Source organism: Barbatula barbatula (assembly GCF_947034865.1).
Source record: "Barbatula barbatula genome assembly, chromosome: 7".
Taxonomy (NCBI): Eukaryota; Metazoa; Chordata; class Actinopteri; order Cypriniformes; family Nemacheilidae; genus Barbatula; species Barbatula barbatula.
In genome coordinates, this window is record NC_136770.1 from 18616246 (window position 1) to 18631997 (window position 15752).

At 37.3% G+C, this 15752-nt stretch overlaps 1 protein-coding gene across 13 annotated transcripts in view; it reads left to right on the forward strand.

Moving 5' to 3' along the window:
• The window catches only part of dlg1a (discs large MAGUK scaffold protein 1a), a 101681-nt gene extending 86175 nt beyond the window's left edge, over positions 1-15506 (forward strand). For 5 of the 13 annotated variants that reach the window (XM_079461081.1, XM_079461083.1, XM_079461077.1 and 2 more), the window contains 11 exons: positions 2960-3074; positions 5781-5948; positions 7489-7555; positions 9459-9483; positions 10547-10588; positions 12259-12309; positions 12406-12507; positions 12601-12773; positions 12913-13022; positions 13227-13318; positions 13890-15506. In XM_079461081.1, the coding sequence (XP_079317207.1) occupies positions 2960-3074; positions 5781-5948; positions 7489-7555; positions 9459-9483; positions 10547-10588; positions 12259-12309; positions 12406-12507; positions 12601-12773; positions 12913-13022; positions 13227-13318; positions 13890-13996 (1052 nt within the window). In that variant the 3' untranslated portion in view covers positions 13997-15506. Of the gene's footprint in view, positions 1-2959; positions 3075-5780; positions 5949-7488; positions 7556-9081; positions 9182-9458; positions 9484-10546; positions 10589-12258; positions 12310-12405; positions 12508-12600; positions 12774-12912; positions 13023-13226; positions 13319-13889 lie in introns of all 13 variants that reach the window. The other 8 variants (XM_079461085.1, XM_079461078.1, XM_079461076.1 and 5 more) reach the window with 3 other exon arrangements.
• The last annotated feature ends 246 nt before the right edge of the window (positions 15507-15752 follow it).

The following is a 15752-nucleotide window of genomic DNA, read 5'->3' on the forward strand; positions in this document are numbered from 1 at the left end:
CAATGTAAAATCCCTTCACTGTTCCACAGCAGCACATGCATCATTACGCTCATTAAACTATTCTGCATTCAGAAACCAGTGTAATCCTTAGGGGAACTAGTCTTTTGTTTCCTGTTGTGTTTTCGTCATGAAGCAGCGAGCAGTCTCCAATCTTCAGACGAATGCTACTCGGTTTTCGTTACGAAAGACATCATGTTTCAGTAATTGAATTACAGCGACGGCCAGAAGTGATGCAAAATCTTGCCATAAAATACAATAAACTGCATTAGCTAACGCCTACACCTACCCCAACCCTAAACCTAACCTTACAAGAATCAAAAAAGTCATTAACTGTTGTCAGCATGACCAAAAATTGTGCGGTACTGAAGTGCGCATGCCCAGTGGAGGAAGCTGCATCCCTTCTATCCAAAACCACAAATCTCTTCGAGGAGCTTTCTTTAGAAAGAGATCTGTAATAGAAGAGTTTATTTGAAAAAACAAATAGTTATAGTTTAAGTGCTGTTCATCACCCGAGACATGCCCAGTTCCATTATTTCTTCATTTTTATCTAATAAGGGAATATGGGACTACTGTATATAGAGAACGCATGACAGCAAGAGGTTTTAAATGTTTTTGTTATTTGAAATATCCTTGTTGTCTTGTCAGTAGGCTAGGCGTTTCTGCCCTCATTTTTAAGGAAAATCTGCTGATGAAAAAGCTGAAAGGATGATCAAATTAGGCAGACATTTACATAAACAAGCACCTGCAGGTTTTTTGAGGAATTTTACGAATGAAGGGAAGTCCAGAACCAACGGCTTACTCCCCCCCTACCCCCACTCGTTGGAAGCACTACGGTAGCTGACACAGGATTAAGAGGTCGTCACGTTTCCGCATCTTTGCCGAAGGAGACAACATCTTTACGAAACACGCTCTGTAGAGCAATTTGTCCGTTTAGGGCTACTGTAGAAACAAAATGGCGAATTCCATGGAAGGGGACCCGCGGTGTATGTAGATAGAAATAGCTCATTCCAAGGTCATAAAAACACAGCGCTTAAATATGTAATGTCTTTATACACCTCTGAAGACATAGTTATGCGTATTATACTGCAGTTCTGCCAATAGATCCTCCATAAAATGATGCGCCTGGTGATATGCTGTTATTTGAATATCTGGGTCATGATTCATTAATATTGCAATTGTTTATGTTTAATGTAAAAAACTAAAATTGTGACTCATTTTATATTATATTATATATATTATAGATGTTTCTACAGTTGTTCAGTTCACATTTTGTTTAAGTAAGGAAAAAAGTGTGTACATTGTCCTAGATTTTGTGATTTTCACAAAATGTAACAAAAATAATTGATTCTTGCTGTAAGAACATCCATAAAGTTTTGTAAGGTCATTTCTTTCCCCACTCTCCATACATTTGTACTGATTTTGTGTTGAACTTTTGTGTTTTTTCCTTGACCTGCTTTAATCCTTTCCCTAAATAAATCCTTTGGATTACAGTCATGTTCAGCCACCTGTGCATACCGTGGCAAAATTACAGCAGAACTTCCTTTCACCTCACTTCCCCACAAATATCATCACACACCTCAGTCCTTAGTTCTTAATTCATTTTGTTCATTGCCACCCCTTTTGTTTTGCTAAAACAAGGCACTGTTTTGCGCTGCGCAAGCCTGCATGGGTTAGGTCTGTGACTTCACCAGGGAGGCGGGAGAGAGAGAGAGAGAGAGAGAGAGAGAGAGAGAGCGGGAGCTGTTTAGTGTATTAGCATCTGTTGTGTTGCTGTGCTGAAGGTGCTCAGATAGAGCTCTGCTTGGAAGCTTCCCACCGCTGTGACAAGTTACACACTCCAACACACACACACACACTTACACACGGAGCGAGCAGCTGTGTGTGATTTGGGAGCTGTCCTTCAGCACCACAACATAATTGAAGTCCCACATGGAGAAGTAGATGAAGAGAGAGGAAAAATCATTTGGCAAACACTCATCCTTTCTGTAGACTTTTGCACGGCTCTCAGGAAAGAATCTGTAAGTATGCTGATTTACTCCTTTTGACGCCGGTTTGTTGTGAGCGGTGTTTCTTTGCTGGAGATGGTGTTTGAATTATTCAGTGGAAGGAGGTTAAAATATTTTTTGGTGCTTTTAAATGTTTGGTTTAAAATGTGTTTTATGATTTTTCAAGTGTAGTATATACTCCGTTCAATGAAACACTAGGAGACAGCTCTATTAAATAATGCACGAAGGCTTTTTGTTTCGCTGATTTAAGTGTGTCAAAAATGGCCTGTTTTGCGTTTTTAAAACTATAATGTTAGCATACCGCTTGTATCCTATAGCTCAATTGTGTCTATTACATTCACTTACTGTAGGTAACCGGGAGAAAGACTAGGGACTCAAAGTGGGTTAAACTAGTGAATAAGTCATGAACGTTTTCCGTGTTTCAGTCTAGCGTGAGGAAACTCTCCTCACGCACGAGTCCTGGGAACGCATGATAAACTTACTAAATCCATCGTATTGAATTAAACTAACAAATTATGGGTTGCACAGCTGTACGTATGTTAATGCATCTCTTTAATGTTTGTGCATTCATGTGTAACTATCATACCTTGAGGTCTTATAGCTTCACGTGATCTACCACAAAACTCCCTAAAGCATAAAACATAGCATATATTTATGCATGCATTTATGTAACATAATTTAACAAAGTGCCTAACATGTTTCTTTAATTTGATAACATGTTAGTGCAGACTAAAATCAAATATATAAGTTATTTAATAAACATATTTGTTAATAAAATGTATATGTATAGACAAATGTGAATGACAAATGTGTCAATTAGATACATTTCTTGTTTTATCATTTCAAATACAGATTTACACAACCCAGCTCTCTTTATCAATGTTACAAATCCATCCATCAGTTGTTTATCTCTTCTAAGCAGGAGGTCATATGTGATGTTCTCTTTGTTACAGAGTACAGTCGATTTGAAGCGAAAATCCATGATCTTCGGGAACAGATGATGAACAGCAGTATTAGTTCCGGCTCCGGCTCATTGCGGACTAGTCAGAAGAGGACCCTTTATGTCAGGTGAGATCCCTCTATTCACAGCCTGTTACATTTCATTCACTACTGTACGCTTAGATCCCTAATCCTCAGAGTTCAGCACAGAGCTGACAATTCTGCAATGAGCACTTTATGCGGTATGCAGTACATCAAGTTGAATGTTTTTATAGGTCTGATTAACTGGATATTTTTAGAATCTTTGTTGCTGTAGAGCATTTACTGGACAAACCCCTTCCAGGTGCTTTATTTAGAAAGTGATCTGTAATTGAAGAGTTTATTTTCAAGAAAACATTTTTATTTCTTCATCATTGATTCTATTGTGTTAGTTAGCTGTTTTTATCCCAACTGTTGTATGATTGATATTACCTCGATTGCACAATAAAACATGATTTTTGACATTATTCGATAATATTCGATAATGATTTAACACTTCAATAATGATTTCAAAGTGAATGAATTGCCTCAATTTGCCTGAAAGCACTGACAGTCATCTCAATGTGAGAAGCGTTACAACTCTCTCCACCTTTATATACATACTTTATACCTTATAATTGCAGTACACATGTATTAGAAAAATGTAACATCAACAACATTTTCTTTAACTTTGATGAAATGTTGAAATAAATATTTAATTAATAATGTGTAAATTTTTGCTACTGTACACTATGTCTCTAATGAAAGTTGGCTCTCAAACGGGTAGGGACTGCAAAAATAAAGTATGTTTGGGGAAAAAAATGTTTACGCATACACACACACACACACACACGCATGTCCCTAAACCTAAATGCCATAGAATCATTTGTGCATTATTAGATTTTCAAAAAATATTGTTCCGTACAATTTCTAAGCTTCAATTTTGGCCCCATGAGTTGGTGTGTATTCAGGTTAAGGTCCCCTTCGGGATATAAATACAAGTCCACTCGCATTCAAATATATATATGTATATAATGCACACTGGTACAGTATTATACACATAAGTACTATACTGTATACACATGTCCATAATTGGCAGCTGCATAATGGTCCAACAATGCTTTTAGCTGCTGATTGCGTCATTGATGATGCTTCATATGATCATGTCGCTCTCATCAGAATATTTAACCCAGTTGAATATAAGTGAGCTTTTGCCATGTTTGTCATTGTCAGTCATTTTACCTTCTTAAAATCTTTTGCTGAATCTTACCTCACATATTGGCTTTTGTTTGTGTTCTATTCTCTAGCACTTAGGTTGCTTAAAACAAGCCTGTTTTCTTTTAACAGGAATAGCTTTGACATTTTGAGAATCGTGAAGCCTCTGGGCTGTGGATTCTCAACACAAGCATGCAGCACTCATAGATTTTCGAGCTGATATAATCTTTCACTGTGAGAGCTGTATGAACCCATAATATGCTCCCAGCTGCGAGCTATGGATTTCAAAATGATCGACATGCAAACATGGATATTATAACATGTCATAGATGCTTACAATTTCTGAGTGGCGTGAAGTTATCTTTGGCTCATATTCACACCCGGTTTATGAAAGGAATACTCCACGAACTGATTTGCATAATGTGTACTGTGCAAAAGTTCTTCATGTGCTGTTGAGGGTAAAGAGACTTTGCTCTCTGTGTGTTTCTTGGAGCCCCTTAAACTCCTCAGACACCCTGACCTCATCCTGAAAGAGTTTTATTATTGATGTGAAAACAGAGATAAGCTAGTCAAGAGCTTGTGAGGCTAGTTACTTCAGCTCCAGTTCTCTTAAAAACACATGAACAGAACAGCAGTGGCCTACTTAACAACTCACAGAATCTGTCTGTAGGCAAATCAGTCTTAGCACACTGCAATCGTGCGATGAAAAAATGAACTTTGTTATTACAGAATAGTTTCAGCATCTTTTTGCATGTTTAAAAGTCATAGAAGCTCAAGTGTGTACAGACTGCTGGAGGGTACTCTCACCTTTGATTTACAGGGAACATATTCCACACTTGCATTGCATTTGATTGTCAGAAATGGTTCAATTTCCCCTAAAGACCTTTTGAATTAGGTGCTACTGTACCTTTAAGAAGTCTGTATGGAATGCAACATTTAGTATGAATGTATAATAAACTCGTGCTTAAACATGGTATTAATATCCATTTTGGACATCCATTGTAAGGACCAAAATATTTTTTGATGCGATACTTATTTGGGAGTAGTGTTTTTTTGAAAGGGACCCAGTCACATATGTAGTATCATATACGACAAATAAAACCTGAACATACAGTGTTACGGGCAGACTTTAAAAGCCTTGTTTTTTAAGAAAAAAAACATCCGATTGAAAATGGGGAAAAGCCCAGATATTTACAGACAGAACATATTTAGTATAGTGGTAAATTTACTGTGCTGTATTTTTCATGCATTATTAACTTTGACACAGGCTTTCAAATGACGTATGCGTTTATAAAAACAGAGATCCTCAATCAAATCCAGTCACTAGACACATTTGGGACACATGAATACTCTTTCTATGGAATACAAAAGAAGACACTTTCTGAGTTTTTTGGCTCCGTACAATGGAAGTTAATGGGGGCCAGTGTTGTTTGGTTACCGACATTCTTCGAAATATCTTCGTGTTCTGCAGGAGAAAGAAAGTCAAACTGATTTGGAATCACATTTGGGTGAATTTTATATTTTTGGCCGACCTATTCCTGATTTCCATTTTAAAATGAATTCTCACCCATTATTCTGTCATCTCTCGCTTGTTTCCACCAGAGCCCTGTTTGATTATGACATAACAAAGGACTCTGGCCTCCCTAGTCAGGGACTGAACTTCCATTTTGGCGACATCCTTCATGTCCTGAATGCCTCAGACGAGGAGTGGTGGCAGGCACAGCATGTGACTCCAGATGGCGAGATGGGCGTCATTCCCAGCAAAAAGAGGTAGGCCCCGCCCAGAGCATTCCAGAACATGGTGTATGAACAACTCTACTCTGATTGTCGCACCTCGTCGGTTAAATGGCACATTACCCACAACTAATGGTCTTTACTCTGATTTATCTCACAATGCGGGTCTATAAAGTAGAGATGAGCACACTGCACTGTACATTTGACATCATATTTCTTGTATTTATAATTCAATTTAATTTAATGGAATCGTTGCAGTAGATTCATTCCTACCAGCGATTCTTGATCTTAGCGGCTCGCTCAAAAATGTTATTTGCTTTGTGTGCTGTCATTTTTGTCAAGGTCGCGAGTTTACCTGATTTTAATTGCAACCTGACTCTTATGCCAATGTGTTATGCTATCTCTCTTCACCAGACAGTGAATGAAAGTTGATAATTGACTTCTCGCCTCTGTCTCGACTCCTCACTTCTGGCGCTTGTGAACTCGCTAGTCCTGACGCACACGGGGCAGACAGCGTTGTATTCTTAGAAACAAAGTGGAAATCCGGTTTGTGAAAGTCTGTTAGGAAGCACGCTGTATATAACAGAGACAATATAAGAGATTTATTAGCAATAGGTTATGATATCCAATTAATTCATTAGTTGATATCTTTAGATCACCTGTTCTCAAATGATGTATATGAATTGATCACAAAACATTTTATCAAAATTGACTTGACCTCCTTCCATTCCAATTCCAGATGAACAGTATATATCTTTGGTTGAACACAGTTGTATTAGAAAAAAATGTTGTATAGTTGTCATAATAAAATCAGTCATGAGAAGAATACATTTGAAATTATGGACAGGACACTTTTTATTACGCCTTGTTTCAATTTTGTGAAAATGTATTCAAACAAGTTTCCTGCACATCTATAGTTTTACTTTAGAAGACATTAGGTACAGTATTAAGCCACTGGAGAGGTTTGGATCACTTTATTAATGGATATTAATATTTTGAGACCTATATATGTACATAAAGCTAGATTTTTCTTATTTAAAAAAAATCTGTCCAGCTGAAGAAAGAACGTCATCTGGGATGGCAGGAGTGAATAATGTTACAAAGAATTTCCATTTTTTTTGGTGAACTCGTGGGTCACAGCCAGGTGTGTTCTAAATGGGTCGCGGACTAAAACATGAAAGAAAACTGTGGTAAATATAAATAATAACATGAAACGAACTATAAAATGTGGCATAGTCAATACAGCAAAATAAAAACATTACAAGTGAAGTAAACGGAGAAGAAAAGGGGAAATGCTTCTTACTCTTTTGCTGTTGACGTCAGTTCAACTCGACTCTCTCGACTCAACTCGACCGTTTTTTGTGCAAATTCATCTGTCACTTGGTTTGACGTTACCAAAACTAGACAGATGCCAACATGGGCAGGTTGTGTGACATCCCATTGTTCCTCAAAACACATTTTGCTCTCTTTGTCTTTGCCAAAATAAAGGATTTCTCTAAGTTTCAAATTTAACACGCTTGTCTCTCAGCAGTTCCTTTGGTTTTCTGTTCTTATTCTCTGTCTTTGTATTCTTAAGGGTGGAGAGAAAAGAAAGGGCCAGATTAAAGACGGTCAAATTCAACTCCAAGCCACGAGACATAGCGGTAAGTGTTTGCTGCTTAAATATTTAGCGTGTCTGGCTTGACAGAAATAAACTTTCAAAGCCGACGCAGCAGCGGTTTATAAGTTAATGAATTTTAAATGAGGCTTTTGTATGAAAATGTCCTTGTGAGAAAAGTTATAATCCCAAACACGGCCATAACTTTTCTCATTTGACAGAATAGGAAACATTATGATTAAGCCTGGTAGCCCTATTTGAAGCGTTGTTATATGATGCTAGTTTTAGATGAAAAGTGCTAACAAGATTTTGTTGCACCTTTCACTGGTGTGACAATTCCAAAGCCAAAACTGTTCTTGCATAGGACAGCTAACAACTGGCAAGAAGTGTAAACTTTCAAGACAGATGCCTTGTTTATTTTTAATGATTAAAGTTTCTGTTTGTGACATACATTTTTACATGAAATAATACTCATGTGTAGTGTACTAATACTGTATGTCCACAAGACTCTCCTATGAGAGGTTCTTACTTTAATAGCATGTGACAATGACTCTTTATCCTGTGCTGCAGAGTTCTATATAGCAAACATGTCTTTTTCTAGATCGATACGCCTTTTTTGACTCGCTTCTATAGCATTCACTAATGCAGCATGAGTTAATATATATACACTTGTATGTGTACACAGATTTATACTATACGCTTGCCATTGATGTCAATCTGCTCTCCACCAGCATGATGCCGCACAATTTGCTTTCTTATTTCTTTAGAAATGACTAACTTTCATTAGCAAACTCACTTTGGAATGTCTGAATGTCAATGAGTTCGTCCAGAATGCTGTGTGTTGACAGTGGTTGTGTGTCTCATGTTGTGTTAAAGGAACAGATCAACCAAAAATTTATATTCGGTCAACCTTTACTCACCCGCAAATTGTTTGAAATTTTTATAAATTTCTTTGTTACCACGAACACAGAGAAAGATTTTTGGAAGAATGCTTGTGACCAAACAGTTCTTGGCCACCATGGACTTCCATAGTTGGAAGAAAATCTTTGTAAATTTATTTTTGTTGAACACAAACAAAGTTATATTTTGAAGAATGTGGGACAGCAAACAGTTCTGGCGCACTTTTGTCTACCATTGTCATTTTTCCTACTATGGTAGTCAATGGTGGCCAAGAACTGTTTGGTTACAAGCATTCTTCCAAATATCTCTCTCTGTGTTCATCACAAAAAAGAATACAGTATACACAGATTTGGAACAACTTTAGGATGAGTAGATGATGACAGAATTACATTTTTGGGTGAACTGTCCCGTGATGTTCGGGATCCCTGCTAACTTTCACTGTGTCTGTTGCCATTTCCAACCCATGATCTAGCTTCACACCCTTATAGAAGTTGTTTCTTTTGCCAATTTCAGTATTTTGTCATGGGTAGGTGATGGCCATAGAATCAGTACCATGGGCATCTGTTAAGTTGGGCATTTGTTCATACTGGAACATACACACCCAATACCATTCCATCTGTTCTTCCCTGTTTTTGTTCTCCCTACCTCCTCCAACCCCCACCCCCTTCTCAGCAGTCGCTCAATGACAAGCGTAAAAAGAACCCCTTTTCGCGAAAATTCACTTTCCACAAGAGCAAGGAGGCCAGCGAGCAGGAAACGAGCGATGTGGACCGTAAGTACATTAGCCGTTGACACCGAAAGCACAGGGCAGGGCAGTACAGGACAGGGTAGAGTCACACACCCCGACACACTGCTGGACAAACTGCTGCTTGTGCAACAACCTTGAACACATTTTCTTGTCGGTGAGAAGACGTACAGTATGGACTGCATCTGAGCTTGTTGCAAGGCAGGGAGTTTGTTCAGCGGTAAAACCAGATATGTTGTTCCAGTAATCATTGTTATTTTTGTGGTTTTCTTCTGTTTTTTTCTGTCTGCTGACTGCTCCACAGGACCTGAGTGACGACAGAGGCTTGAGTAAGTCAACAAAGGCTACAGCAGACCTGTCCTGCTCTGAAAACCCCCTAGCAGTTATCAAACAGGCTTTGGTTTCTTACTGTATGCCTTTCACCTGGAGCCTGTGTTTGGTGTGGATGGATATGAAACCCCTTAAAACTGTGCGACAAGATGCAAATTATTTATGGGATAGTTCACCCAAACATGAAAATGCTGTCATCATCTCTTGTCATTTCAAACCTGTATGACTTCATTTCTTCTGCAGAACGGAAAAGAAGATATTTTGAAGAACCACGGCGGTACCCATTGACTTGCATTGATTTTGCATCGGTTACCAACATTCTTCAAAATATCCTCTTTTTGTGTATTGCAGAGGAATGAAAGTCAAACAGGTTTGAAATGACATGACGGTGAGTTAATAAAACATTTTGGTTGAACTATCACTTTAAATATCAATTGATTTGGAGGTGGTTTCTTTTGACTTGGGCTAGTAAGCAACTTTGTAGAAATCCTGAACCCTGTCCTGCATATCATCGCCCTGGCATCTACCCACAGTCTCCTTACATTGCAGCAGCAAGCTTGGCACTGGCAACCCTACTTATATTTTTCTCAGAAAGTGTCAAATGTAGTTACTGCTATGATTCTGCCATGGGAAGAGAGGTCTTGTTTTATAAACTGAATAAACTGAAAATAATGTTTTGTTACAATGATAAGTTACTTAAAATCAGCATACCGTACACAGTACATCGTACTTTTGCATGCAAAAAAGAGTGTTTTAAAAATGTGTGACATAGTACTGAGACATTTCACCTGGTGGTGGGTAGAATCCCTCCTTCCATTAAAGTTCCAAGCACCATGCTGTGTTAAGAACAATCTGTAATACAGTTTGAAATGTTTCATTTAACATGAGAAATCTGAACACACGGCACATAAAATAGATTTGAGGCATGATATGTAGCCCACAGTTTCTTAACACTGCCCTCTGCTGGTGATGCTCTTGGTGTTGCATCTGTCATACAGTATTTTTACAGAAGGCCTGTGTGTTTTGTGTGGTGGTGTTTATTTTCCCCTTTTATGTTTTCAGAGCATGTAACTTCTAATGCCAGCGATAGTGAGAGTAGTTACCGTAAGTGTGCGTTCCCTTTTATTTCCTTCCATTATCATCCTCTGCTTTTAGTTTATTAATCTGTTCAAACCTCATGGGTTTGAATGTTGAATTCCCTCTGTGCTAACCAAACAAAAGCTTTTGATGTGATGTGCTCACTTTTGCATACAATTTTAAAAGAAACTAGGATTTGACACAAAATTTTACTTAACGGTTAAAGAAATGTTTTAATATTTGTGTCAATACAGAAGCAAAAAAAGGAATTGAAGGACAGTTCACCCAAAAATAAAAATTCTGTCACTATTAACAAGTTGATTTAAAACTGTATACAATTCTGTTGAACACAAAAGAACATATTTTGAAGACTATGGGAAAAAAATTGTTCTGGGGCACCACTGACTACCATAATAGTTTTTTCACAACTATGGAAGTGCCACAGAACTGCTTAGATACAACATTTCCTCTAAATATCTCTTTTTGGGTGGTACAACAAAATTTAGAACAACTAGGAGGGAAAGTAAATGATGACATGATTTTATTGTGTGGGTGGACTATCCCTTTAATAAAAAAAACGTTACTAAAGCCACGATAATGAAATTACACGAATCTTTTCTGAAATAATGTAAAACGACAAATAAATAAGTAATAAAGTAAATAAATAATACATCATAGTTAATAGGATGGTTAGTTATTCATAATAGTTTTATAACACTTTGTTATCTTTGCTCCGAATCCTAGTTGCTTAGTGATCAGGCCAAGGGCAGGACACTTTATGGCCAACAATATTACCTCCAAACAATGTTACACAGGCATTCAAACTATCCTGTGTGGTTTTTATAAACCATGGCCATTCACATTGAGTGGTCTGAACAAACCTCTTGAACTTTTATCTAATGCTGCGCGCCTCTTAAATCAAACTCATCTGAACACCGCTCTCATACTGTAGACAACATCATGTCGTACATGCAGTATGCTGTTTTTCCTGCAGTGACCAAGTCATCCATTTTACCGTAGGTGTAAAGAGTCGTAATGGATGAACAAAGAAACCCACAACACAAGCAGATTTTTAATGCCATGTTGATTATCAATTCTAATAGATGCTTGCCATATTTTTGGTGAATGCAAGTCCAGGTAAATTCAGGTAAACAGTGGAATGCATAAATAATTTCAATATCAGTTAAATTGATAGGTCACCCCAAACTTGTAAATTCTGTCATGTACTCAAACAGCGCGGCACCCATTTACTTCCATTGTATGGACACAAAACCAAAGCAATTCAATGGGTACTGTCGTGGTTCGGTTCCCAACTTTCTTCAAAATACCTTCTTTTGTTTTCTGCTGAAGAAAGTCATACAGGTTTGAAATGATAAGAGGTAAATGATGGCAGAATTTTCTTTTGGGCGAACTATCACTGGAATATTAAACCTGCTGTTTGTCTCCATGTTGCCATCTTTGTTTGCAATGTAAAAATGCAGGTTCATTTACGTACTTGTCTTCGCGCGCCATGGCATCAAACTGACATTGTACCCGATGACTCAAATTCTAAATCATTATTATAAGCTTACCATTTCAAATTAAGTAGGGTATATGATAATGGTGGTGCAGAAATGACACACTTCACCTTTTTAACCTGTTTAACTATATAGCATGTGAGGATTTTTAGCTCATTTCAGTGTTTTTATCTGCACTAGGTGGACAGGAAGAATATGTTATTTCTTACGAGACAGTCACACAACAGGAAGGTGAGTATCTTTTAAAACTACAATAATGTAAATTACATTTATTACAGGATTGTAGTCATCAGACTTTTATTACATTTTTATTGTTGTGGTTTACAGTGAATTACACCCGTCCAGTCATCATTCTTGGACCAATGAAAGACAGAATCAATGATGATTTGATCTCTGAGTTCCCTGACAAGTTTGGATCATGCGTTCCCCGTGAGTACCCCTGTTCCCCTTAAAATATAATTTGTATTATTTTTAATATTTCAATATTGACATTACCTATGGTCAATATTGTTCTTTCGCTAGACACCACTAGACCAAAGCGAGACTATGAGGTTGATGGCAGAGACTACCATTTTGTTATATCGAGGGAGCAAATGGAAAAAGACATTCAGGATCATAAGTTCATCGAAGCTGGTCAATATAACAACCATCTCTACGGGACGAGCGTGCAGTCGGTACGAGAGGTGTCAGAAAAGGTCAGAGAGTTAAGCCTTGTTAGGAAGTAATAAAACATTTATAGCAGTAATAAAACCACATGTTTCTCATGACACTTTGATTTGCATTATGCAATATTATTTATTTTCACTTGACAATGTATTTTCATTCTTCTTTAAGGGGAAACACTGCATACTGGATGTCTCGGGAAACGCCATCAAGCGACTTCAATTAGCACAGCTCTACCCCATTGCTGTGTTTGTGAAACCTAAATCAATGGAGAATATTTTGTACGTCTTTTTCTGAATTCATGTTTTAAACCAATAGATGTTAGCAAATGTTGCGTGTATAAAAACACATACCATTTTTTATTTCTGCTTTTAGCGTGGTTATGCTTATCATTTATAATAGAAAAGTAATGTCAATCAATTTTTTATATTGATTAAATAATAAATGACTGGCTTTAAAGTGTGGGCTCTCTGTTTTCTCCTCAGAGAGATGAATAAGAGGTTTCTGGAGGAACAAGCCAGGAAGACGTATGACAGAGCCATGAAGCTGGAGCAGGAATTCCTAGAGCACTTCACCGGTGAGTTTAAAGGGATACGTCACCCAAAATTGAAAGTTCTGTCATCCTTTACTCACAAATCTGTATCAATTTATTGGTTCTGATGAACACAGTGAAAGATATTTGGAAGAATGCTTAGAACCATACAGATTTTGACCCCATTGACATCGAGTCCCCATTATGCTGAACAAAAGAAAACATTTTGAGGAATGCAGGACGGCAAACAGTTCTGGGCCACTTTTGACTAACATACTAACATTGTTAGTGACTAACAGTATTTTGTCCTACTATGGTAGTCAATGGGGGGAAAAGTCTGTCTGGTTATAAGCATTCTTCCAAAAATCCTTCTGTCATCATTCACTCGAACGTGAGTAAATGATGACAGACTTTTCATATTTGGGTGAAGTATCTTCTTGCTTGAATATATTTTACTTGAACATTCACAAATTTGAGCAAAACTTCCTTCTGTACCTACAGTGAGTGAGAACATTCTCCTCATTTATCACATGACCCATTTAAAGATATGCTTATTACGACTTTAATATATCTCTTCTCTGCCCTTAAAGCAAACCTGTCCTTTTCTTTCCCTCAGCCATTGTACAAGGAGACACATTGGAAGAGATCTACAACCTGGTTAAACAAATCATCGAGGAGCAGTCTGGACCGTACATTTGGGTACCAGCCAAAGAGAAACTGTGAGATGGCTGGAGACATGATAAACCTTAAACTTGTTTTTTTCTTTCTGTATCATTTTTTTATACTAACCTGGCATGCAGCTTGCATTGGCGTTCTGACTCTCAAGCATAGGAAAGGGTTTTTTGGGGATGGGCTTGAGTGGAGTCTCATGCCTCTCTGTGAGACTGCTGTCTAGAACTCGCACCCCAACGTCCGCATTCATTCTCCGGCGAGAGGAGATATGCCTGACCTGCGACTTTAATGGACAGATTATACGGTACAGATTCCTTAATGTTTAAGGGAGGTGATTTACTGGAAGGATTAACAATGGTAATGCATCATATATGTTTTGGTTTGTTTGCATCGCAGGTTAACGCTTTTAGGTTTCTTGACACTCTGAAAACACGATAGCAGACACTTTGCACGTTTCAGCTTTACGAGCATGTTTAGTTTACAAATGTCCTTTGTCAGATGGATTTGGGCTACATGAATTACATCCACTATATTAATTTGACTTTTCTTTCGTAAGATTGGGCCCACTCGCTTTAATCGGCAGATCTCACAAGTGCACAAAGAGGACAAAAACATTTGGCACAAAATTATTTTTTATATTAAATGTTTGTCTTAAAGATCTCTGTACATTTTAATCAAGGTGCATATGAGCGTAGTTTATAGTTAAGGTTGAAAAGGAACAGCTAACATCTTTTCATTTCAAATCCAGGTGATGACATATTCTTACTTAAAGAAACAGCAATGCAAATAAGAGTAAAAATTGTAATGTATATTTAACCCTCAGTATACTGCCTATTTTGTTATAATAAAGTCTATATTGAGCTTTAATTAAACTACACCTACGGGAATTATTTTCTTTATAATGTCAAACATACATGCACATGTGTGTGTATGTAAATAAAAAGAAGCATACATGGATATATATTTTGTTTTACTTTAATCACCATTTATTTTATTGCTTTTGGTTGGGTTTTATGCAAAAGACACTGTCACAACACACTTTGAGTTGAATGATGGTGTTCAAACGATCTGAAAACTCAAATGGGCAGTTTGTAGTTCTCAGCCCTCTCTCTCTTTCTTATGTATGTGTCATGTTTACTTTTTCATGTGACATGCATGATTTCTAAGCAATAGTCTTTAACACATTCAATTTAAGTGAGAAGCACGAGAGAGGGCTTCTGTTTCTGTTTTTTTCTGAGGTTGTGAACATGTCAGAGTTAGCATGAACTGTAAACGTTAGAGGCTAGATTATCGCCTCCATGTTTGTGAACCTGATAGCTGAAGAGAGTTTTGCTTTGCTACTCTCTAACGCGAGCCTTTAAACCTTCCACCAGGGGCCGCACTTACAGCATCCCCTTTTCCTTCTTATTTTACTTGGAGATGATTGTTTTCTAAAAGTTTGCAACTTGTCACCATGGCTTTCTAACACATTTTTTGACTGGATTATGTAAATAATCTGCCAATTTGATTCATTCCATCTGTCAACAAGGAGAACAGCTAATAAATTGTTTTTTTTCTCATACCCGTGTTTCTGAATGTACCTTTTTTATAGTTAAATAGTGCTGCTTAAAATATTTCATAGAAATATATAATTATATTAAACTGTATTATATGTACACTGCTGGTCAAAATATCATCTTTCAACGCTGTTGTACACAAAAATATGATTGTATCAATATGTCCATTTCTTTCATTAGAAACCCAAACTTTTATTTAAATACAATTTATATTAGAAAATGAAATAGATCACATGGGTCCAATAGTTAAC